A 27,101-nucleotide genomic window follows, 5' to 3' on the forward strand; every position below is an offset into this window, starting at 1 on the left:
TTTACATGAGAACATATACGTATATACGTATATATGTGATAAAAATTCTTTTTGTTTTGATATATACAATTGTAAATGATGTAAAATAAAATATTTACTCTTGAAAACTGTACTTCAAATAATAGAATCTCCATTTTTGATAAGCCTAAAATTTGTACATACGTATATTCAAATTTCTATATGATAGTTATTAAATTTATTGTTTCGATAGATATGGCATATTAAAATTTGAAAAATTCACAAAATTATTTTTTTATGTGTTTATGATTTCTCCATGTACGCGAATGTTTTAAAATTGTTTAGCTCCAATTCACTACTCACTAATCAAGTACCTTCTCTCTCTCTCTATTTCTTTCTCTCTGCAATTTGTTGAACAACAAAATTTTACTACCTCTACTCCCCCGCAAATTTGCAACTTTGTGTTCCCCCCAACCACAATAAATTGTATATTGCCAATATATACATATATATATATATATATATAATTATGTATATATTATATTGATAAATAAATAAAATCGCACAACGTTGCAAAAACAATGGACCAAATGTGGCAAATTGACAACAGCAATGCCTGGCAAGAAGAATACCATCGTCTACGCGTGCTGCCCGGAACCCTACGTGGACGTCACATTCACGATACAAATCCGACGGCGTACATTATATTATTTTTTCAATTTAATTGTGCCGTGTGTGCTGATATCATCGATGGCTTTATTAGGATTTACACTACCTCCCGATTCGGGCGAAAAATTAACATTAGGTGAGTAACCACACAAAAATAAAATGTCATATGCTATTGATTTTTAATTGAAAATCTTTTGAAAGAAAAATTCTGAATTATTTCACACTTTTATTTACATATGTATATAAATTTTTTCAAGTAACATTTTCAGATGCGCAATTGCCAAGTAGCGGTACAATATAAGTGTAAAGTGGCAAATTTTTTTTAAAGATTTTTCAATGAAATTTCGCAAAAAAGTGAGGTTACAAACGAGAACGATTTTTTTATGCCAGCGCAGCTCCACATACCAGCTTTATCTGCGGTAGCGAAATGAGGAAATGCTGGATTATAAATAACTAAAAAGTAGAATATTAAATAATAGACAACAATTAAAATTTGTTTAAAAAAATATGCAATTAAAAAAATACAGTGTGCATGACATTAATTATTTTCTTTTATTGGTTAAAGCTTCGGACAGATTTTCTATCCCGACACGAAACGCAGGACCCTTACAGGGTTCAAACTCTTGTTTTTTTTTTAGTTTAGAGAGCTTAAACTTTACTTTTTACTACGATAAGTCTCCAAAACGAACACTCAACAATTATTCGTATAGTATTGTCGTGCCTTAGCACATTTGACCACTCAAAATTGTTAGTTGTAACTAAAAACTCTTTCGATTTTCGGAGATATGTTAAGATAAAATCCCTCATTTAATTGCCCGTTTAGACTCACACTCTTGGAGGATCATTAAGAGTTCAGTTAAAGACCTTTCTTATGATACGAACTCGGTTATCAGATACTGGTGCTCACCGATATATATACCCTTCCCACATTTGTGTCTTTCCAAAATTGTAGCCTTTCCAAACTTAACAACTTGAATCATTAGGGATACCTCTTCCTTTCGAACTCTTCAACCAGTAAAAAATCAGCTGAGAATGCTTTCTATGGACAACCGACATTCGATTTTTCATACTTTACATTTTCTAGTTGTAGCTTTTTTTTTAAGTAGGGGGAAGCATCAAAAGAAGAAGTGAAGAATTTTAATCCGCTAAACCTAGCCTACTCCAAACTCCAAGCTATCCCACGGATAAGACATTTAAGTATCCTCTATGGCACAGACTGATGGACGCCTATATGTCTAAGTCTCTATATGTCTAAGTTTTGTCATGACTGATTTCTAGTTGTAGCTATTAATCTTTAAATGTCCAAGTTTTTAATTGAGAGCATTAGAACTCTACCACAGAAGTCCCATCTGAATCTTAAACTCTGTCTGTATCTCTCTGAGTCGTAAAGAATGTTAATGTGGTCTGTCGCTCATATGTCCTATATCACCATTCAGTAGCTGAGAGCTCCGCATTAAATATGTTTGACTTCTGTAAGTTTTTAACTGTAAGAATATCAGATGAAACAGTCTCATTTCAATATAAAGATAAGAGATATAGTATATGGCAAAATCACCTTCCGAAGCAAAGCCGAAACGTTTGAACTTTGTAGATTAGATTCAGTTTAGAATATCATTCCAAAATGGGTTATTAAAATTTACAACAGGCAAATGGCTGGAACTGGTTATGACAACTCATACAGTTCCGTCCAAAAGCATCCACTTTCATCTTTCTCTTAGCATTGCTGCTCTCTCGAACTAAACTGATTTATAGCTACCGCTTTTGATGAAGATAAAGCATAAAACGGTCTTTATCTCTCTCTTAAATAAAAGATGTGACTGGGTAATCTGAAAACAGTAGGTCTAGCTTTGGTACCTTTATACTGATATTTAACTGATATGCCCCACTTTTAAACCTTTTTTACTAGGTCCCACCTTGGAACCTCTAAATAATCTTGACCTGCAAATAGTAGTTCCAATTTTTTGAACCAATATAACATTAACAGTGTCGAAAATTCTTCCAAGCTTTAAGCCATGATTAACAGTTCCTAATTAAACTCAACAAACTAGTTAAAAAAAAGACAAATGATAATTAGAAACAATAAATTATTTACAAAAAGATTATTAAAATATATTTAAGAAATACTAAATGAAAACTAAACAACCTCAGATCCCGAATATTTTTGCAACTCCCCAAAATGCTAAATGTCACATGACACCGGAAGTGTCTATCTACACTACATATTTGCAAGCTGAACAGGATAACCTGCTTACAGCAGCACCAAACAGCCAACGCTTTATGCAACTTTACATAGCAACCGTTAATTTGTGATATAATTTTCTTACCAATAGTGATTTCTTTTTTGCTTTTAGGTCTACAAAACCAGCATTGTTTTTACAACTCGTATGCCAATATATATTTTCCATGTTCATTTCTGCGAGTGTATTTTTATAGAAGCATTGTTTTTATTGTTTTCTTTTTTTTTATTGTCTCTGTTTGCAGGCGTAACTATACTTCTATCCTTAACAGTATTTCTAAATCTTGTTGCTGAATCCATGCCGACAACGTCGGACGCTGTTCCCCTTATAGGTACACTGCAAAAAAAAAAAAAAAATTAAGAAGAAATTTAGACGCAAAATCACAATTAGAATGCTATGAACTAAGAAACAAAACAAGACTTAGTTGCCTTAGATTTATGGAAAATCATAACTACTAACATACAGTAAAAGAATTCATACATATCATAACCTAGAATTTTCCGCTAAAGCACAAAAACTAACCACACACACATACATACTTACACATTGCATTAGCTGAGTATATGACAACTTCAGGAATGAAACTTATGTCTAGTATCCTGCGTTTGTTTTTTTCTTTCAGTGTTATTTTAATTTATACTTAATTTTACTTTCTTTAGAGCATTTTTTTCTTTGTCTATGATATGTACTATTGGTGTAAATTCTCATTAACATAACATATGTAAAACACAAAAGCATAACAAAGTGGATATAATATCAATTATTATTAAAAAATCAAATTTCTAAAACTAAAACAGGGAACGCTGAAAGGAATCTGATTGAAATGGTCATTCCATATCATTAGAGTCCTTTTGAATCGAGGTACGCATGAATAACGCGACGATAGATCTGTTGGTAGACTGATGCCACTTGAAGCACAGAAAACAAGGGAGCCTTGCCAGCGACCATAACCCAAAGTGAATACTGAAGCCGGTTGCCAATGATTACCTAGTGGCTGAAACTGTTCTGGTGAATGTAGATCTGTTTGCGGCCCCATGCGCTGGTTTTCCGTTGTTAGGCTTTCCAAAACATTGGAACTATTGTGGCATCCCTGTATCAAGCTTATTTTTTTGTATCCAGTTTTATTTAAATGATTCTAAAAGGGGTTTCTGTAAACTTTTACTTAAGTGCAACCTCTGGAAAGCAGTGCTTGTGTAATGGCTCGGACACCATGATTTCCACAGCCTCGAATATATTTCCCAAATTAAGCCAATTTTTATGGCTATAGACTGGCCCATTCTTCCACCCACCTAACTGAGCACCAATTAAAACCCGAGATATGTATTACATCTTTTAAACTTCTCCTAGCCCTTTCCTAGTTGCCGATTTTTAATTGGAATATTGGTAGACTTGGAAGATAACCAGTTTCGCAATCTGCATTTTTCCATTCCACCTTTTCAAGTTTCTGAAGGTGAAATGCCAGGGTCAGAGCTCTGTTATGAACTTTACTACTGGGGATTATTACTTTAATGCATTGTTATTACTCTTAAAATGCTGTAATATAATATACATGAGCATATGGAATTTGGGATGAAGATGTCTCTAGATTCATATATCCTCAACCTTTGCTGAAATCGAAGAGCTGTCTATACTTCTTACGATTTACCCTAAACCAAAGGGTCCTTACGATCGCAGAGTTGCTAGTAAGTGACCAGCTTTTCGAGCACGTCTAAACCTTCTAGTAGTAAGCCACATGAAGCCAATATAGGAATAATAAGAGACTTATAGAGTTTTGTCTTTGTTTGCCGAGAGAGGATGAAGTAGCACCTTTTAGCAAAAGTTATTCAGCGTTAGATTTCGAGGCTAACATTGTTATTGGTGCTTATACTGGTTCTAAGATAAACGAAGTTGTCTACCACTTCGAAATTAAGACTGTCAACTGCGACGTAGGAGTCAAGTCGCGAGAATGACAGGATTTCGTCTTGGCCTCGTTCACTACCAGCCCCCCTCGTTCACTCCGCTTCCTTATCCAGCCTGAATAAAGCAGAGCTAACCGCGTGGGCATTGAGGCCTATAACTTTAATATCATCGGCATACGTCTAGTACAAGATCTCCATTTAGTTCTGCAGCTCGAATTATTTTCTCCATCATCAGTCGAATTGTCTGAAACCTCGTTTGGTATCAAACGACTCGGAGAGGTCCTTCCCGATCCTGACGGAGCTTTCGGTATTGTTTCCATAGCCGTATTAGTTTTGCGGGGATACCAAATTCTCTTTCTGTATTGGGCAGAGCACACTAAAATTCCTACCGTCGGGCCAATCATATTCTACAAAGAAGCTGATACACGATCCTTATCAGTTCTTTGTCGCCGTATTTGAATAACTCTTCCGGTAATCTATCGACCTCCGCCGGTTGTTTGGCTTTCATAGTCGGATAATGGAACGTCTGCTCATCATTGATTGGGGAATCTTCATCTCTTGATGTTTACTGCCATTCAGCAGGCTGGAAAGGTGTTCTCTCCATAATTTCAGTATGTTCTGGGCATCAGTCACTAGATCACCTCTGGGAGTTATACAAAAGTATGCTCCGATCTTGAAATTTTCTATTAGTCGCCGCAACTTTCCACAGAATTTTCAAGCTTTATCCCTGTCAGCCAGCTTGTCTTCAACTCACGCAATTCAGCCTCTCTCTTTTATTGGCTTCAAATGCCTCTCGCTTCCCTCTTCAGTTCTAGATATCTATCCCATCCCACATGTATTGTGGTCGGTTGTAACATTGCGAAGTAGACAATTTGTTTTCTCTCCGCTGCGACACAGCACTCCTCATCGTGCCAGCTATGCTTTTGCATTTTCCGAAAACCAATGGTTTCGGATGCAGCTGTACGTAAGGAGCTTGAAATGCCGTCCCACAGTTCCCTTATACGGAGTTGCTGACTCTTGCTCTCAGAGAGCACACGTGCAAGTCGAGTGGAAATATAATAAAAGAATATTTGTTATTAATATATGTCTAATAATAATATTATCACCACATCTTCAAAACTAATAACCAAATACACTAACAATGAGTAATCCATATAGCATTCCGCGAAGCTAACACTTCAGCACTCAAACACATTACTCATCACGCATTAACACATTGCAAGATTCACATTCAAGACTACAACAACAACAGCACCTCATCTCAGCGATCAATTTTCAGCTATTTATATGTTATCTATGTCTTTCATTTATAGTCCGTCTGTCTTCTACGAGTACTTTTTGTGTGCCTTTACAAATTTTTCTAAATATTTATTTGTACGTTTTCTGTCGTTACACGAGCTTACTTTTACACTTCGTATAAAGCAAGATGTCATCAGCACAACCAAACACTTCCTGACCATGAGAGATGTGCAATTACAAACTAAAGCAAAAGCAATAACAACAATCCCATTTATATATATGAGAAATGTTAGCAAACGAAATTCCAATACACCAAAAGCAAAAACAAAAACACAACCGAAGAAACGCCAAAGTGCATATTTAGCAGCAATTTACTCGTAGCTTTTATTTATGTTCTATTCATTTGTTTATTTCTGTCCTTTTTTGTATCATTTTGCTCAGTGAAGTGTTTTACGATTAACGCCACGATACTTTTTTATTGCATTTTGATTTGATATTGTGATTAGTATGACAGATGATTCCCTTTTGTTGCTGATGATGAATGAGTATATGAAAGTGATGAATAAAGCAGATGATGATGCAGAAGAATAAACCGACTTAGATTGCTTGAATTTGTTGTATTTTCTTTCATTGTTTTAGTTACTAGTGACAATTAGCGATTCTCCATTTTATGTTGAGTTATTGATATTGACATTTTAAGTGGTCCATTTGTTTATTATTTGTAAATATTAAAGTCAAAATCTGATTTATATGAAAACGTTTAGTTATTTTTGTAAATTGGTGGCTTGAATCCACTAACCAAATAAAGATATTTTTATTGATTAAGCAGCAAACCTTATTATTAATAATCGCCCTAAACTCTGAAAGAATTTAAAACTTGTTGCCAAGTCGTCTCAAGGGAGTTCAAGAAAGAAACGATTGCAGCAAAATGTTTCCATAGAGATAAAGAGGCTTTTGAGTATAAGAGTGTCTAAGTAAGTAGTAAGAGTATCAATCACATTTGATATAACTTCTAGCTCTGTATAAAATATAGGCACATATCAGTACAACCAGAGCCTGATTATAGCAAGGAAGTACTGACCTTGTTCTCATAAGCCGAAGTCTTCATAATTAAAGTTATTTAGAAAATTCTTCTCTCTCACATATTGTTTTCAAAAATAGAGAGTGATATATAAAGCACATTTGAGGTTATCGGGACAAATGTGGTGTAAGCCCTGACTACTACTTTAGGGGATAATAAAAAATACAAACTTATTGCCATAAAGAGTAATCCATTTCGAGGTTTACTACTTAAAAAAACACAGAAACACCAAATTTAATAGGTAATGTTTATTATCATTCAAAAGAACATTATTTGGCATTTATGTTTTTCAAGATAACCTATTTCAAATATTGGCCGCGGCTTTGCCTCAGATGGTCCATCCATTGAGTCCAGTTTTCAATGACTGCATTCGAGCATTTCGACTGATAACTGGTGAATAATACCCGTGATATTTTATTCCAAGATTTGAATCGAAGCGTTATTGTTTTTAAACTTTAAACTTTACATATCGCTACAAAAAGATCTAACGGTGTGATATTGCATGATCTTTGTGGCCTACCGACCAACCCAAAACATGAAATTATCTGCTTATCGAAGTGTTCTCTCAATAAACTCATTGATTGTTGCACTTTGTGGGAAGTGACGTCGTCTTGTTGAAACCAAATGTCGCCGGTACCACGAATTTCAATTTCAAATATCAAATAGTCAGTTAGCATTGCACGATAAAGGTCGCCCTTAACGGATCCATTCTCACCATCATCATTTTTGTAGAAATTTAGACTGATGACTCCACTCGTCCACAAACCACACCAAACCGTTGATTTTGGGGATGAAATGACAGTTATTGAATCTTTTCAGGTTTCTCTTCGTCCCAAACACGGCAATTTTGCTTGCTGGCATACTCATTGAGCCAGAAATGGGTTTCATCGCTGAACAAAACTTGCCTCAAAACTTCGGGTATTCCTGGAACTTTCGAGTCGAGGTATTTTTTACGCTTTCAATTTAAGATTTCAACATAAAATGCGCAACAGTGTCCGAAGGTCTACGAATGGAGTCGAATCGACTCTACATGGTCTTTGTTTACTCGTACACTTTCAGCTACGGCTGCTATATTTTAGTACGCTCAGTAGACCGATGATGTTGACCAAAAATTGAGTGAAGCGCGCAGAACATATTACTTACAGAACGTGAATTTTTGTACTCACACGTGATCTGTCAAAAGAGGCTATTGAAAATAGGAAGTCTACTTCCATTAACCTTATAACACAAGAAATATTGGTCCCAGCTCCTTCCATAGATTCCAAAGTAAATTATGCTCATAGATTCCTTAGAACGCATCTTTTAGAGCCATAGCAATATGAAATTCGCATTTCACTTCCATTTCATCTGAATTTGGGTCATCTTTTCTCTTTGCCGCGCAACCGCCCCATTTTTCGTCCAAGAGCTTACACAGCTTACTCCATCGAATCGGGTACTCCCCGTCGCCGAAAGTCTCTCGGAGGACTTTTCTCTCAAAAGTTCCTTTAGAATGATCATGGTCCATGCTTCCGCAATATTTAGCAATACGGATATTATGACTATCATATGAGTAAAACGTTAGTTTGATTTTGCAAGAGAGAGCTCTTTTTTCAATTGACTACTGATCCCATGACAGCACATATTAGAGTTATTCTTCGCTTGATTTTATGGACAACGGTATTGTTATTATTTATTATATATGCTGATAGAAACCTTCCAATAGTTCGATATTATAACTCTCAGCATTTTTCTAAAGGCTTGAGGTACTTCATCTTGCCCTCGTTCACCACTAGATCCATTCCGCTTCAGTTCTTTTTCTAAGCTTGAGAACGCTGAACACACGACTAAGTTGTTGCTGCTGACTATGTCGATATCATTGGCATTGGCCACAATTGATGACTCGCAAAAAAGATAACACCAGTTCGGTTAAAATTTGATTAAACTCTTTGAATCGCTCAGTAATGGGTCGCCTTGTAGCAAACTTCATGGTATCAAACTGTTCGGACAAGTTCTTATAAGTCATGAGGGGTTTCTAAATTCACATTATGACTTAGCGGCGATCCCTTTTTATGCCATTGAAAGCAGCTTTGAAGTCGGCAAGTAGATGGTGTATACTGAATATCTAGGTTGCGAAGCCGTGTTGGTTGGATGGTGGTATGACCACGTTGCCGTCGAATACTGTGAATTCGAGCTCTATTTCCATATCAGCAAGTAGGTGATCTTCCGATAAAAGTCTCAAATCATGTTCTTGTCGGTCTAAGAAATAAAATTACGAACTTTGATCGTAATTATCGGTAATGCGTTTGAATATTTCGTGTATAGCTTTTTGCAATTAAAATTAAAATAATTAATATTTATAAAATATAAAACATATTTTTTCTTTATAAAGAGAATTATAAACCAAAATAAAGTATTTTCTGTTTTTTTTTTATCTCAAAAAATTCTTTTAAAAATAAAAACCACAAATTGACCACTAAAATTGTTCGAAAATTTACATTTTTGTGTTTTGAAATTTTGTTAGTATTTTATCATTTCCGTACCACCCTATAGAGAATGCAAATACATAGCTTTCTTCAATTTAACTAATTCTTTATTTTATATGTTTTTTTAATAATATTAATAAATAGGTGCATATTCAGTTGCAAGGTGCATTGCTAGAATGCGCTTAAAAGTAATCCTTTGTCACAACATAACCCCACTAAAAATAGTAAATTGTAAATATTTATTTAAAAGCAGAATAAACAGAATCCAACCAAAAAACCTTTATTTCGCTACCAGCCTTCATTCACTCAAATTATGCAAAACAAAAAATCGAAATGAAATAGTAAAATCTAGTTTAAAAAATACAACAACAACGTAAAATATTAAACAAAAAAACAACAATAAACGAATTACAAAAACAACATAACAGCGAACAATGAAAAATTTGTCAGCAAACAAAAACTTTCACCGTTAGCTTGCAACTTGTAAATAAACGCCTTTGACATGCCGAAACTAATTAGTACAACAAAAATAATCGCACATATACAGATATCGAGTTCATTCTGTAAATCTTGCGCTTTCATCCGTCTCAAATCTCATGAGATTCAAGTAAAAGAAAAGTTATCGCGTTTGTATATAGTATAAATATATTCGTATTGACATTTACATATACTAATATAATCTAACGAAAATGTTTATTTTTACTCGTGAATGGTATTTTTACAAAGTCAAAATATATTCATATAACGTTTTTAGCTGAAAGACCGTGCGATCTTATATATTATATAAAGTTCTGTGTCATTTGATACTTGGTAATGATTGAGGAAGGTAACTGCGGTGAAAATATTCAGTGACAGTGAAATTTTTCCCAGAAAAGTGTACACGTTGAAATAAACATCAAAAATCCAATATTTTAAATTAAATATAATAAGAAAGAAAAACTAAAAGCATGAGCGTGATCTGTAAGTTAACCAACAATACATACCATTTAGCTTTATATATAACCTAAATAGAAGTTAAATACCATTTTTTAATGTCTTGAATTCATTTTCGGACCACGCTCATGATTTTTAAATGATATACCCACATTTCTTACCCAAACAAACGCTCATTAAATGCCATTACTCATCGTCGTTTCGCATTTTTTGAAGAAAACTTAACCTCAAAAAAATTATATGCATATTGAGTTTAGAAAAAGCTGCGTTGGTAGGTATAAGGGCTTGCAAGAAGAGCACTTGTTACTGACTTGTTACCATTACTGATATAAAATTAAATAAACTATTTTTTTTTTTTCATTAAAGCTATATTTTTCCCTAACCTAATAATTATACATATGAATATAACCCTAAAAATTTTTACGGTGATAAAGGGAAATGTTGCTATTAAAAAACATAAATTTCACTTATGTTCAATGTAATATAACTTACTTAAAATTAATATAAATTCAGTATAAAATTATACAGACATGCACTCTAACCTAAAAGAATACATATTTGGCAATATCTGATTATGTTAGGTTATATTAAGGGGTTAGGTGGATTTGAAAATTTCCAAAAATCAATTTTTTTTTTAGCTTTATTAAATTCTACAATACCTCTAGAATATAGTCCTAAATTTTAAAGTTGATCGGAGTAACAATTTCGAAGATACAGCCTTGAGAACTTACAACTTATTTTTCTGACCAAAAAATGCCGAAATTTTTTTCCAAAAATGAAATTTTTTGTTCAAAGTCCGAGAAAAGAAGCAAAATTTTAATATTTTTTCTTTCCTACGTTCAAACACAAGATATAGATATGCATTAACAGAATATGCTCAGTTTTTTAATTTTATATGAACCAATAATAAGTTATGCTGTCCACGACGAGAGCACTTTTTTGAGAGACACCCAGAGAAATGCGTTCCCAACGTCGGAATTTTAAACATTTTTGTATCGAAATTTCAGGAGATATTTTTCGAGTATATACCTTTAATATAACATATTATATCTTTCAAATATATGATTGCTTGTATTAAAAAAAAATCGTAAAAATACCTTGTTTTGTACCTCTGAAACCAACCTAACCCCTTAAGGGCAATTACAATCGCCAACAGAAATGTTACTTGGACAACCTAGAACGTCGATTGCATAAAATTACCATATATACCATATATATATATACAAAATATGACCAAAAACACCCGCATAATTCGACAAAGTATTTGATTCACCCACTTTAGGCCTATGGGACAATGTGCAACAAGAACTCCTACGATTGTTGCAAAATGGGCCTTGATGAGAGAAAGTAGTTCAGTGGATCTCTAATTTACTTTGGATTCGATACCCGAATGCAATACAACTATACATTTAACTGACAAAGTGTCAGTTCTTCCCACATTCAGGTTTTCAGGGTTTGAACTCCATACACATATTATATCCACACCCCATTCTCACAACCCAGTTAAACGAATTCGTCGGCTAAACAATGAACGCGCAAACAACACTAACTGTTTGGCATTTCAACTAGTGGAGTTTACACCGCTAACATCTAAACTTCCACCAGTCCAGCTAATCCCCATTCTACCCAGAACCCAACGGGCAATCTGCACTAACATGTACCCAATCCTCGAACGCGTCCCACACAAACACCTCGGTATATCAGATATGTGCCTCTGATGCGAAAACCCATGAACCCATAAGCAGAAAAGCCAGACTCAGACATGTACTCGGAAGTCACCCGACCGTTAGAGCTATTGTCCTAACAATCTTGTCTCTTACACCTGACCTTATCATCTAGATGCATCTTTCTCCGTAGCTATCCCTCCCTCTCCACGGCTTGAATGCAACAACAGGCTGTATGACAATCAGGTCAAGAGAGTTTGCATCTAACAAAACCTGCATCGCATCCGTCGAAACGGTGCGATATACAGAAAAATCCTAGCACCATATAATGTTGCATCGAGAGTAGTTTTGCGCAACCCGAGATCGTCATCGCTTTTGCGGCTCACTCCGCAAAAATCGTATACTCTAGGTCAAAAGGACTTTGCAGTAACAATTGATCAACGCCTGCGAAGCTCAAGCGATGTCCATAGGTCCGGTGCTGGAACGCAGGAGAATAATGCAAAGCCAGCTCTTCTCACTCTTATGTAAGTAGAACGAGAGTTCAGCCAATTGTAAGCTCATTAGCTTTACAGTTTCCAATGATACGAGTGTAATAATAAAGTGGCTTCCTTGACGGTAACGGTAACGGTTCATGAAAGTTTTCCTCTTCCTCCTCTTTTAGTCCGTTCCCACGACATTCGGAGCTATGCAACTGGAACGGAAACGGGAAACGGGAAACGGTACACCATTCCTTCAAATGAAGAATGTTTTCTGCAGGTACAACAACAACATGACTATATGAAAATACAATCTTGCACAGAATCCTACTCTCGAACTTTTTTCTTTTATTTGTTAAGCGAGAACTTTGACTCGGTCCAAAATAACGTTTCCACACATCAACTTTTTTAGGTACCGATAAAAGAGACAGTATGAAATAAATGTACCCTAGTGCTATCAGATTTATACTTAAATGGTCAGATAAATTTCATTACATTATCGCCTGATTTTGGGTCCTAAAGAGAAAACCAGTGCCCCGGGGATGATTGTAGTAAATTGTTGGAAAAAAAACTCTACAAAACATTTGACCTGTAACAATTGTTCCCGATTTATCCTGCACTATAAATGATTGAGGTCGAAATAAAGCATTGCGATGTCGTAAGATAAATTAGGGATTACTTCATAATTAGAATTTATTTAAGTGAAATAATCTTTTCAAAACCTTGGAGGAAAAATATAATATTATAAATGAAAAATGTAATGCCAACATTTCTATTTACCTTTGCAACCAAAATACTATCATAAAATCAGACATTATAGCCGTGTTCGATTCGTCACTCTGCGCGTTAATTGTAAACTCCCTCCCTCTCTGTCTGCTCGCAAAACTGTATGGTATAAAGTTTCACAATTAAAAAACAATGCAAGAGTACTGTATTGTATTTTTTATATTTACTTGCTCGTTTCGACACTCTGTAATGTTTGGCGAGTCAAACACGCCTATTGTCTGCTTTAAAAGACACTTATTTCATAACTGGTTAAACACAATATATCTTTTTCATAAACATATATTATTATTTATACCAAATACTTATACCTACAAAATATATATATATATATATATGAAATAAGACAAAAAGTTAACAAAAAATGCGTAAGTACAATGAAATACATGCAAACAAAAAAATCTAATTCTTCACATTAACAAATAATTAAAGCCAACACGCTGCAACTCTCCTAATTGCCACACTACAAATAATAACACGGATTTCGCTCAAACGCATAACTTAATCGACGCAAACACAAAACGCATGCGCAAATGCTCATTAACAATTAGTACACCAGCCTAAAATATAACACACAAAAAAAAAGAATAAAAAACATAAAAATATTTCACGCAAATTCACTGTAAAATACCAAATCACAGCTAAATATTTTGCCAACAACAACTTAATACCAAAATATAATCACACTCAGCGATTATATAAAAGAAACACGCAAATTTTTTTAGAAACACATAACACGAAAAATAAAATTTTTAATTTCATTTTAATTTTCATGGAAATTTCCTAACAAAAAAATACAACTTAAAAATCAAATGAATGCACCTACCATTAAAAAATAATTAAAAATTTTGATTTCACGCTCTCCTGTACTAAAGCTTGTTTCTTTAAAACTGCAAACTAAATAAAGAATTTAAAAAAGTTCGGCAAAAAATGTTTTTTAACTAAATAAATGTAAATTTAAATTAAACTCAATGAATTAAAATCTTAATTAAAAAAATCAACATTTCACTACTTTTAAAAACCACTGTATATAAAATTTAAATGAAAATGTTTTTTTTAAATAATATTGTATAAAAAGTCAAAAGTAGTTTTTTACAAAAACAACGCTTTGACACATTTATATAACTGTAATTTTCGCATTGTACAATGTTTAAATTGATTTTTGACTATTTTTCAATTTAAATATAAGCATATGTTTTTTATGAGCATACTCTTTCAAAAAGAACTCACTTAACCTTAAACTCGTATTCAAGATGGTAGAGTTGCAACTCCACATAATATGCGAACATATCATAATGTCGTTCATATTATGCCATTTATCAAAACTCAAAAGCAAGAAATTACTTCCGACCAACTGCTGTAGCCAGAACATACGATTTCCTTTCATACCCTGTTTATTACCCAAATGTACAACTTTCATTACCCAAATGTAGCATTAGTCTTAGGGTGCAATTGCTACATTGAAGTGTTTAGCCCCCATCTGGTTCTCGGAGAGTTTTAATTAAAAATTCTTCTTTGTTTAAGGTTAGATTTGAACAACACTTAGAGAGCCAAATTTGTGTCTCATCGTTTCTTTCAAGTGCCGTACATTTATATAATATCGGGATCTGATTTTTTCTCTTTACTCTCCTAAAGGATGATCCATTTCGAGGTTTTCTACTTTTTAAAGAATAGACACAGAAACTTCAAATTTATTGGGGAATGTTTACTATCATTCGAAAAAACATTATTTGGCATTTATTCTTAGAAGATTATCTCTTTAAAATTTTTTGTTTTTAAAAGCATGAATCGAAGCGGGATTGTTCGCATAAACTTTCCACGGTCTTCGTGTACACTTTCAGCTACGATTGCTATATTTATTTCACTGCGTGCTGGACGTGGTCTATTCAGGGAGACCACATCTGTCCTCCTGCAGCGTTGGCTTGCCGGCCTTGGTGAGGTGGCGTGGTGCAACTTCCAATCGACTGTGATGTCTTGTCGGACCCGATTGACTCTTCGTTTGAGTCTTTTGAGGACTGTCACGTAATACTTGCCGTTTGTCCAAAAAGAACAAATTTATGGTGGACGATGCCTTTGATGTTCAAAAAGGCATTAAGTACCTCGGCTCTAAAGAACCCTACATTTTCGGCTTGCACCACTCAGGTGCTCGGGACAACTGACCAGCCGCTCGTTCGTTAGCTAGTATCGCCTTCTACCGAATCCAGTCGGTGCGCGTACGCTCCGAAGTATAGTCGCTACGGAAGAAAATCAGTCCTATTACTTTCCGGACAAACCCTGTATTTCCCAATACCCGCGATCTATATTGTATGATACGCCAATAGCCAAACAGCTCGTTTAAGACTACAAAACAGCTGGAAGACGAAGTCGCAGACGCAATATACTATCTCGAAGCGTTTTTTAACTTGCTTGTTATCTAGTGATACAATCAGCCTGTGTGGTGAACAGATGCATATTTAAAGTTCGCCTTAAAGATTTGGATAATACTAACAATTTTTCTCTGTTGTCCCATAAATATTCGCACATTTACTTAAGTGGAACACGCAAGAGACCCCATCTAATACTGAAAGCCGGTCATACATGGGGAGAAAATAAAAAAATATCTTTAAAATTTGTTTGTGGAGGAGACCAATGTTCTACCTTGGCACTATGGAGAAAAAATATGTCTACAGATGACCAACCAAGCGTTTTAAGAACGCTTATGACAGGACAGGTGGACCACAGAGAACTCCAAAATCTGTACTTAATAACTGTACCAATCGAAAGAGAGAAAGATAGTGAACTTATGACACATTAATGAAATGTACGTTTGAGTTCAGAGCCGGTTTAAGGTCTTGTAGACTTCAGTTTGGTACATTGAATGGGTAACCATTGTCAAACGAATAACGACGCTCAAAAACTCTTCAACTTGGTACATTGAGAGAGTGAAATTTAGAAACGATTGTTAAGCTGTTGTGGACCCATCAAGGGACCTTTTCAAGAAATTGTTTAGTGTTGGTCTGATAATAAACTTGAGGAAAATCTTTCGCTACCATAAAAAATGTTGAGTGAAAAGCTTTTGCTCTTCTTTATTGAGCGCAGGATGCCATTTGCTTCAAAGGCAATTCAATGCAAAACGAGCTCACAATCAAAATGGACTCAACTCAACTTGAAACTACCTAAAGCTTTAAAGTCTAAAGGCTTGAGGATTATTGGAAGCATGCTACAATTTCAACTCATATGTGCAAAGTTCTGCAATTCCTTAGATTGCCGCTCACGCGTTCAACTATGCCACACTCGCTTAAAGCGCACAATTCGATTACTCCATAAGTCAAAGTACCAAAAATAGACAACTTCAGGTATATATCCGTGTCGGCACAAATGGGTCAGACGCTGCGCACGCTGAATACCATTTCCGTTACCTAGATATCTACACTTAAGCATGTAACCGAAGTGAAATGTTTACCCCACTTCCGCAGCTAGACAACTGACTCGATGGCAGACAACCAAATCCCTGCAGGCTGTGTCTGTGAAAAGAAATGAACTCTATCCATCACACAAGGGATATTGTAGAGGCACTGAAATGACGGCCACTCAGAGTCAGATCGGTTGGTGCAAAACCAAAAAAGAAGACAAAAAACAGTGTTGAAAATGAAGTGCAAAATGGTGTAAATGCAAGCCAAGAGGAATGATGCAGCACATGACTTCAACGGCTGAAGGTAAAAGGTTGATAAACACACACCGGCAGGCAAATAGACGTAGTCAATATCCTATGGGAATGCGTGAAAGACGAGTTGCGAAGTACTCATTTCGCAACGCGATTGGATTGGACGCACGCCATAATGGCTGAGCGCTGCAAAGCTCTGCAGACCTACGAACAAACAAACGCTGCAATGAATAGTTGGCTATTTAATTTATCTGCGCACAGTGGCAGAGCTCGGCCGGAAGAAAAGCAAGCTGTGTGGCAAAGTGATGGCAGCTGTTGGTGTTACCCTGAAAGTCCTAAACGTCACAGCAATGGTAAAGAGAGGTGAAATATTCTTTTCAAGTGTTAGCAACAGAATGCATTTCCACGCCTTGGCCGAAGCATATGTATTGTGAGAAATTGAATTTCCTGCATTTAAGTGCTTTTGTAGAAACATAAATATACTTAGTATATGGACTAGTAAGTGTGATGCGCTGACTAACAGTGTCGAAACCAGTGCAACAATCAGAAGTCTAGTGTACCATTCAAGTTGAGTATATGTACTCCTTTTGGTCAGCATTAAGGCAGAAAGTCGATGACAATAGTCAGTCAGTCTCGGCTTACTTGAAGAGAACCTGTGACAAATTGAGAGCTTTCACTTAAAAATGATGACGTACGTGTTTGGTTTCCACAGAACCAGCTGACTTAAAACGTTAGTATAATTTTAAAGAAAAGCACATATAATTGAAAAAATGCGATTTTATTATAATATATATAAGTATACTAATTATAGATACAATTGGAGGCGATCAACCGTTTATAGTCACCTTCGAAAAGGTTTTTGAACTACTATTTCACACACATTCTTTCCAGAAACGAGCTTTATTTGATGACGGAAGATATTTCGTCTTGCCCTCGTTCACTGCAAGACGCATTTGCTTTGCTTCCTTATCTAGTCTGGAGAAAGCAGAAAGCAGAAGCGCGGGTGTTGAGGCCGATGATATCAATATCATCGGCATACGGCAGCAACTGTACGCTCTTATAAAAGATTGTACCTTCCCTATTTAGTTCTGCAGCTCGAACTATTTTCTCCAGAAGCAGGTTGAAGAAGTCGCACGATGGTCGAATCGCCTTGTCTGAATCGAACGGCTTTTGGTGTTGCTCAACGTCAGCTTACACAGACGTATTAGTTTTGCGGGTATACCAAATTCAGGCATCGCGCCATAGAGGCAGCTCCTTTTCGTGCTGTCGAAAGCAGCTTTGAAATCGATGAAGAGGTGATGTGTGTCGATTCTCCTTTCACGGGTCTTTTCCAAGATTTGGTGCATGGTGAATATCTGGTCGGTTGTTGATTTGCCAGGTCTAAAGCCACACTGATAAGGTCCAATCAGTTTGTTGACGGTGGCCTTTAATCTTTCACACAATACGCTCGATAGAACCTTATATGCGATGTTGAGAAGGCTTATCCCACGGTAGTTGGCGCTGATTGTTGGGTCTCCCTTTTTGTGGATTGGATAGAGGACGCTTAAATTCCAATCGTTGGGCATGTTTTCGTCCGATCATATTCTACAAAGAAGCTGATGCATGCCCCTTATCAGTTCTTTGCCCTCGTGTTTGAATAGCTCGGCCGGCAATCCATCGGCCCCCGCCGCTTTGTTGTTCTTCAGGCGGGTAATTTCTATTCGAACTTCTTCATAGTCGGGCAATGGAACTTCTGCTCCATCGTTATTGATTGGGGAATCGGGTTCGCCTTCTCCTGGCATTGTACGTTCACTGCCATTCAGCAGGCTGAAGAAGTGTTCCCTCCATAATTTAAGTACGCTCTGGACATCTGTGACTAGATCACCTTTGGGGATTCTACAAGAGTATGCTCCGGTCTTGAAACCTTGTGTAAGCCGCCGCATTTTTTTGTAGAATTTTCGAGCATTATCTATGTCGGTCAGCTAATCAAGCTCTTCGTACTCACGCATTTCGGGCCCTTCTTTTCTGTCTGAAAATGCGTCTTGCTTCCCTCTTCGACTCTCGGTATCTATCCCGCACGTGTTGTGGTCGATCGTATTCTCTCCGTTGCGACACGACACTCCTCGTCGTACCAGCTGTTCTTTTGCACTTCCCGAAAACCAACGGTTTCGGTAGCTATTGTACGTAAGGAGTTTGAAATTCCGTCTCACAGTTTCCTTATTCCTTCCTTGTGTTTGTTGATATGCGCTTTTTGCTGCACAGAAGCAGGTGCGAATCTTGGCTGCAACAAGATAGTGGTCCGAGTCGATGTTAAGACCTCGGAGCGTACCCACGTCTAGAACACTGGAGACGTGTCTTCCGTCTATCACAACATGATCGATCTGGCTGATGGCTTCTCGAACTGGAGACAGCCAGGTAGCTTGATGTATTTTCGTGTGTTGAAATCTAGTACTACAGATAACCATATTTCGGGAACCGGCGAAGTCGATCAGCCTCAACACATTTGGGGATGTTTTATCATGGAGAGTGAATTTACTAACCGTTGTGCTAAAGATAAATATTTTGTCCACCCTGGCGTTAAAGTCGCCAAGCACGATTTTGACATTGTGGCGGGTGCAGCTCTCCAAACGTGCTTTCCAAACGCTCATAGAAGGCATCTTTGATCCTTCTCTTCCGTCGAGGCGTGGGAGCAAATCAGCGATATATTGAAGAACTTCACTTTGATACGGATTGCCAGGACGCGGCGAAAGAGTCTCTCTCCCACCACGAATCCCACACCGAATTTGCGTCCTTTTATAATACCGCTTTCAGCCCTTGCCCCACCCTTCACATTTCTTGAACGGCGGTCATGTCAGCCTTTAGTTTTACAAGGTCATCAACTAACTCCCAATTAAAGATCGTCATCCTTAATGCCATGTCGGCATCATTTCCCTTCCAAGGCTGTTGTTTCATTTTCATTAGGGGAATTTTTTACGTGGCGGATCCTAAACCCAGGGCACAATCCTATGATGGGATGGTTCGCCTTCTCCCTTTAACTCGTCTTTAAACGGGTGTCCTTTGACTACCATGAGAATACTTGGTCCAAGACCTGAAATCGTGAGCTGCTGAATGGCACTCAGAGAACTTTCCTCACTTGCGTGAACATGGCTCCTTCCCCTTAGGTTGAGTTTTGAGTATTTGAAACGTTTGACGTCTACAAAATAATATATTTGCTATTTCAAAACCTTCGGTCCGAAAATTTTACCTAAAAGCTATTGTAAAAGTATTTAGAGTAGCCTCAGCTCATGTAGTCAATTGAAACTGATCTTTTTAATGCAACTTTCATGGTCACAAATGTACGTGCGAAAAGAACTAAAAAAAACAGTCTTTCGCACCAAATATCAGTGTATTAGTGTTCTATTCTAGCAAAGAAAAAATATTGATAAAAGTAAAAAAAAATTAAGAAAAATTTACCAAGACTTGTAAATGACGCCGTAACTTGTACTTGAAGTTTTTTTTATTTAGAAAAATAGGATCACTTGGAACTTTGTATGTCCAAGCAAATTGCCTTAATACAAATAAGATTATTTCTGCCATCATTTACACCAGCAAACTGCCAGAGTGCAGTCACATTCGCGTACACACACCCTACGACTCTGCACTCGACTTCCTCTGACCAGATATCGTTTCACATTACATCATACCGACAAAGCATCCCATGCCATTTTCCTGTGCCGCAGTCAAGTTGGTAGGAAGTAATGCGTCGTAAGCCTTTTAAAAGTTAGAAAAAGTTCATTTCGACGTGTTGTTAAGCTTTTCAACGCCTCGCGCAGCTAGCAGAAGCCCAGTGGATTTTCAACACCTCACTTTGTGCTGGAATGACTTTCTTTGAAGTTTAGAAAATTATATTCAATTTGTAAGTAATTTTAAATTTCTAAAGTTGACAAAATATGCATTGCGAAGTGCTATGGATTTTATTGAAACTGTATACTTGAGTTAATCAATTAAGCTCTAGTGGCTTCATCACAACACACTTGCCTTATTTAAATTTCTTGGTCGAATAACAAATAGATAACAAAGCAAAATTTTTTTCTTATCACACACTAAAGGCTGATATTGAACTCTCAAGCCTAATGGAAGCCCCTTCAAATCTACTTAATTACTAGATCTGAGATGGAAGTTTTTATAATCTAAACCTAACTATCGATTAACTTACGTCTAATCAGTAATCCGAAAAAAGAATGAAACGTTCTCAAATTATACAAATTCAAACCCCAACAGCCCAATATGAGCCTACCGGCTTCGAAAGCCAACTGTTTATGCTGAGTTCCTAAAACTTGTCGGCAGATTCATAGTTGCCCCACTAGAAGCTCAGAGAGCAGCAAAAATACTTTGGAGTTAACAAGATACTTGTTAGAAAAAAGTCAAGCAGCTTCGAGTACTTTAAGACAACATACCCTAGTACCTTTAGGCATCCTTTGGAATCTTTATAAGATTCTGTTGAAGCTTTAAATATGGATCTGCCATACCTTAAAAGAACGCTGCCCTTGTTTTGGTTCTGACCGCACTGAAACAAGTAAACTTACACTCTTGCCGGCAGCTGTAAGTTTTAGTATTTTCCCTTTCTTAAAGAAGTTTATACATATATCTATTTTAAAACTTCCTGTAGGAACAAAAGGAATCCAAATAAGCCCCCAAGCAGATTTTCGGTGGATTCAAGACGCTTTGTCAACACATGAGATACAACTAAAGCAGTTTTTTGACTCCACAAAATGTCAGAAAGCCTCAACTATCATAGAAACCTACCGTAAATATGAATAAGTTTTAACCACTTTAAAAGCAAGTATACCAGAAGTCTAACTTACGCCTTCCATAAATAGGTTTAGATTGGTAACTTGTTCTTACCAGCTTCTTAAACTAGATTTCTCTGTTTACTAGCAGTATGACGAGAGAGAATATTCGACTCCCTCTGTATCCTATTATAATTTAATACATCATTCATTACCGCCTTAAAAATAGATTCCTAATCTAATATAGACATGCCAACTCTAAATCCAACTCTAACTCTAAATCCTTACTGGAAATTTGTGTAATCAGATAGTTAGAGATTTGCTCCAAAGTGGTAAAGATTATTTAAAGTTCTAATGAAGTTGGCACTGAATACTAACAATTGTACAATTTGCTCTTTCCAACTATAATCCGGTCAGAATAGATGTTTAAGGTAACATAAATTTTGAAGAAGTCAAAAAATAGTAAATATGTTCAAAACATAATTAACATATTAGAAGGGGGTAAGTTCAGAACTTGCAGGAATCAAAGCCAGGGAAATACTTTTGAGATGTAAGATAGCAAACAGAGGATCGGAATGCAAGCAATTTCTATATACGCGTATACTACTAATTATGAGCAAAAATAGCGTCAAATTTGTTCATAATTTGAAAATGTTTAATTTACTCTTCAAAATCTATGTCAACTCCCTCAAAGTAATTCCCATTCACCCCAATACTGCCAACATTTTTTGCAATTTTCGAAACAGTTGCTCAAGTTAATTTTCGAAATATCATTCATTGTGCGTACTGATTCACCTACAATGTCTTGTCCTGACTAAAGAAGGCGTCCCCGGAATGGTCGTTTGAATTTACACTAAAATAGTATACCTAGTTGATAGTTTGGTCGCTCGGAAGCAATTCGAAGTGCACCACACCTCGATAGTCGAAGAAAACTGTCAACATAACCTTGATTTTTGGATCTGCTTTGACGTTCACTGATCCTTACGATATTCTTCGGCGTTCTGGATCCTCTTTGAATAATTTGTACCAATCAAAAATACTTGCTGACGACAACAATAATCATCGAAGGCCTTTTCCAACATTCTAAGCGTCCCCCCCACGAAATTTAATGGAACTTCTTTGTTGAATAATTTCACTCATCGTAAAAATCACTGAGTGCACTTTATGCACTTCAGAGAAATGAGAAACCAATTGCTAAACGTCAAAACATCCTGAAATCTGTCAAGCAAAAATTATTATTTTGATGTATTTTGGAGGAATTGGCTTTTGCGGAAAATTTAATTTAAAAAGTCATAATACGACACTTACTTAAAACGTTTTTTACACCGTTTTATACTCCAAAGAGTATGGATTAAGTTCACAACAATGTTTGTAACATCCAAAATGACGTCGTCAGCGTCACGATCCGTGTCGATTTTGATATGACCATCTATCCGTGTGTATGTACGCAGATTAGTCTCTAAGGTTTTGATATGTCAATCTGTAATTTTGTACAAGAATCTACCATACAAACTGACCAAACAACCTCAAGTCCTTATATGTAAAACTCTTCAATTTGACAAGGTATATTTACGAAAAATTAGGAAATAGAAAGCATTGCTATAATCTCCGGATTTATTGTTCAGACCGGACAACTATAGCATACATATAGACGTCAGATAAACTGTCCAATCGAAAGGCCTTGTATGGGAAGCTTTTAGATATTGAGCAGATATTTTCATGAAATTTGTCATGAAATATTTTCGACAACGCTACAGTCTTCGAACAAATCGTTCAGTACGGACCACTATAGCTTACAGTAGCCATACAAACTGTCTTATCAAAGTCAAGATAAAGATCTTTTTGCTCTCTCTATCGTTATAAAAAAAAGGAACTGTGTAGGGCGCAGCAAAAGTTAACCGTTTTAATTTCAAAGCAATTTCAAAAGTTTTCCAACGCTTCGAAATGATTTAAACATAATTTTGCAATGAAAATAAAATCGTTTTTCGAACTTTCAAAAGGCTTTCTAAAATCATCGATTTTGTTGTCATTAATATTGCATCTAATTGGTTATTTTTGTATGAAAAATATTTGAGAACCAAACATTCACATACTCTCATACATACATACATACATACATACATACATACATATGTATATCCACACATTCTCACCAGTCATATCAAACATTTGTCGTCATACTGCAACGGCAGCGTTTGTGTTTAAAGAAATTTTTGCAAATAATGAAAATAAATATTTTTTCTAAAATTATAAACGGAAAATCACACACACATAAACAAAAAATATACCGATAACATTAAAAAAATATATATAACAATACGTTCACACTTTTTCAATGTCAGTAGAGTATGAAAAAAGCGCCTAACACCAACAAAAATGGTACACGATAACACAACAAAAATTTAGTAAACAACAAAACAAAGTTTGCAATGAAAATCAGTGAAAAGCAAATATTGCGCAAATTCAAATAATATTTATGCAAAAGCAAATATTATTTATGAAAAAAGTGAAAAAAAAAAATGAAAAATTTAAAACCAAGCGCCACAATTAAACATAACATAACTTGATATTTTTTTCAAATTACTTACTACTTAATACTACTTACTACTCGTATACTTTATTGTTTGTTCAAAATAATTTTCTTCTTCTTTTTTTGTCTACAATATCTTTGTTTTTTCTGTTACAGGAGTTACAATTCTTCTATCGCTCACAGTGTTTCTCAACCTTGTAGCTGAGACATTGCCCCAAGTATCTGATGCAATCCCCTTGTTAGGTAGCGATTGCATTTAAAAATGCAAATTTTTTCACATTTTTTATCGTAAATAGTTAACAAATATAAAAATATTAAAAAATACATAAAAAAAAACAAAACGTATTACAAACAAAAATTTATTTACTTATACAAGTAATTAAAAAAATAATAATTACGAAAACAATTTCAAATACATTTTCCAATTACCGCAAATTATAACTTATTGTTATTGTTGTTGTTATTACCTTATATTACTAAAAAAAAGTACTTAAACCAGTAACGAAAACAAAAACAACCCGACAAAATAACTAAATGGCATTTCAATTAACTAAATAATAAAAAAAATACGATTTGTGCCAAAATAATTTAAATGTTCGTTCGTTTTTGTCTACTAAACATACTCGTACTATCGCTACTATCCACCACTCTACTACTACTATTACTACTACTATCGCTGCTACTATTTTTTTTTTTTACAACTATGTACTATCAACCGCTAAATTATTACGACTAATCATTGTCAGCTTAAACAAAATTAATTAAAAAACATTAAACTGTGTTTAGCTTCAAGTAAAAAATGAGAAAAATAGTAATCAAAAGTTAAAATTAAAGTTGAATGTTTTGTTTTAAAACATTTTCTTTTAGCTACGGTTATTTGTTGTGTTTGCTTTTTTAAAATACTGCCAACCACAATATATAGGAGAATATTAAGGAATATTAAGAGCTGCAAGAGCCTCAATAGTTCCTCAATATGCTGCTGAGTTTAAGCCCAGAGATAGAAATATAACATTTTTAGTATTAAAAAAAAACTAAAAATGTTTCCACATTCTTTTGAGATACTCATATAATTTCACTACAACTCTTTGAATCCCGGTAGCCTCTCAAATATACATAAATCAGTTCCTAAAAATCACCAAAAATTCCGTGTCACCCTGTAGTCTCTCAAATATTAATTATTTCGTATAGCAACATGAAAAAAAAAAATATTCTTACGTAATATACCACTTCAAATAAAATAATAGAGCTGCCCTATATGTTAAAATAAGCCCAAACATGTACAAATAAATTTAGAGGGTTGCCAACTTTATTTGAATGAACACAAATTTCTAAAAAAATCTATAAATAACCTATGCACAAACAACTACAAACTTGTATTTATATACAAACTGAAAAACCCAAAATCCCTCGTGCACAGTTTTGAGAATACACTGATACATGTATATTACTTATACCACTAACCTATAAAAAAGTTATATATTATGTTGTATATAAAATAAAAGCAAATGTACTTTTTAAAGCTTTTAAAAGCTTTCACAAATTCCAAAAATGTCCTTTGCACAATCAAAAATTTTCAAAGTGATTGCAAATGTCTTGCAAGAAACCCACTCCAACTTCTCAACAGCTAAACTTAAATAACTCCCCTATAAGCAGACTCAACAAATATGTAGATATTATTATCGCAAGTTATTCAAATCACCCAAAGATTTTGCAACAGGCACATACATTTTTAACCCAGTTCTATAAATCATATTTAAAGACCCATTTATTTTAAATGCTATCGTTATCTATTTTTCTGTTAACCCTCCAAGCGAAATAACCTTTAAGAAGAGTTACATAGTATTTTCAAATACTTTCATGCTTCGATTATAAAAATCTCAAAGCAAAGTTATGGAATTAAGAGCTTTCACGTGAAAAAAATATATATATGTTAGCTTTCAATATACGCATAAGAAAGATTAACTGGGGTTTAGAGCTTACATTTATAAGTTATAACGAAAGAACTTTCGTTTCGTTTACCGGACGTTACGATAATATTTGACAAAAAAAACATTATAGAGCTTTCATAGACTTTTTGATATAATAACTAATTTGAAATTATTTTAGAATATTAATCATCTTCATGCTTTCATTAATAAGTGTACTTTGAAGAGCTTTGAAGAGTATAAATTTTATGATATCAGATTTAATTTCAATTAAAACTCAAGTCTTCACTTCAGCGCTTCCATTGTTACGTTGCAATTAAAATTCGTTTAATATTTGTATTTAAAAATTAAAAAAATATGGTGATTGCATAAAACGAATTTTCAATTGAAAAAGTTAGAAAACGCTCGAAAGAAGGCCAAAATATTTTAATGCTTTCATAAAATCTTTTATAGAATTTTCTCGATTTATTCGATAAGCTTTTTTAATGAATTCAGCAGAATATACGAACTTCATAGGAACGGAGCTTTGATTTTCACATAATGAGTGATCATTATATTTTCCAGTAATAGTGATATTTAAGAAGCCTAAGTCAAAGAAATCATATACTTGTTTCTAAACTCTTACTCTTAAAGTTCCTTTCTTAACCGCGCCAAATATTTTCTAGCGAAAATAAGCTTTCGTTTTATTAAACTTTAAAGCTTTTCCTAACTTCAAAAACGTTCTCCCGTCTGTGAAATAATAAAATGTATATTTTAATAGAAGAGCTTTACCAATTTAATAAAGACCTGGTCCATCTGTGAAATATTAAAATTAAAATTTTGGTATAATAACTCTATAACACTATTATTGTTCAA

The 27,101-nt window shown here is 35.0% G+C and overlaps 1 protein-coding gene across 1 annotated transcript in view; it reads left to right on the forward strand.

Annotated features, from left to right (window-relative positions):
• The window catches only part of LOC108965364 (neuronal acetylcholine receptor subunit alpha-7), a 203,608-nt gene that overhangs the window by 146,857 nt on the left and 29,650 nt on the right, over nt 1-27,101 (forward strand). Inside the window, exon 7 of the mRNA XM_018927711.1 lies at nt 569-763. Coding sequence (XP_018783256.1) covers nt 569-763 — 195 coding nt within the window. The remainder of the gene's footprint in view (nt 1-568; nt 764-27,101) is intronic.

Source organism: Bactrocera latifrons, unplaced genomic scaffold (genome assembly GCF_001853355.1).
Source record: "Bactrocera latifrons isolate USDA-ARS-PBARC rearing strain unplaced genomic scaffold, ASM185335v1 scaffold_14, whole genome shotgun sequence".
NCBI lineage: Eukaryota > Metazoa > Arthropoda > Insecta > Diptera > Tephritidae > Bactrocera > Bactrocera latifrons.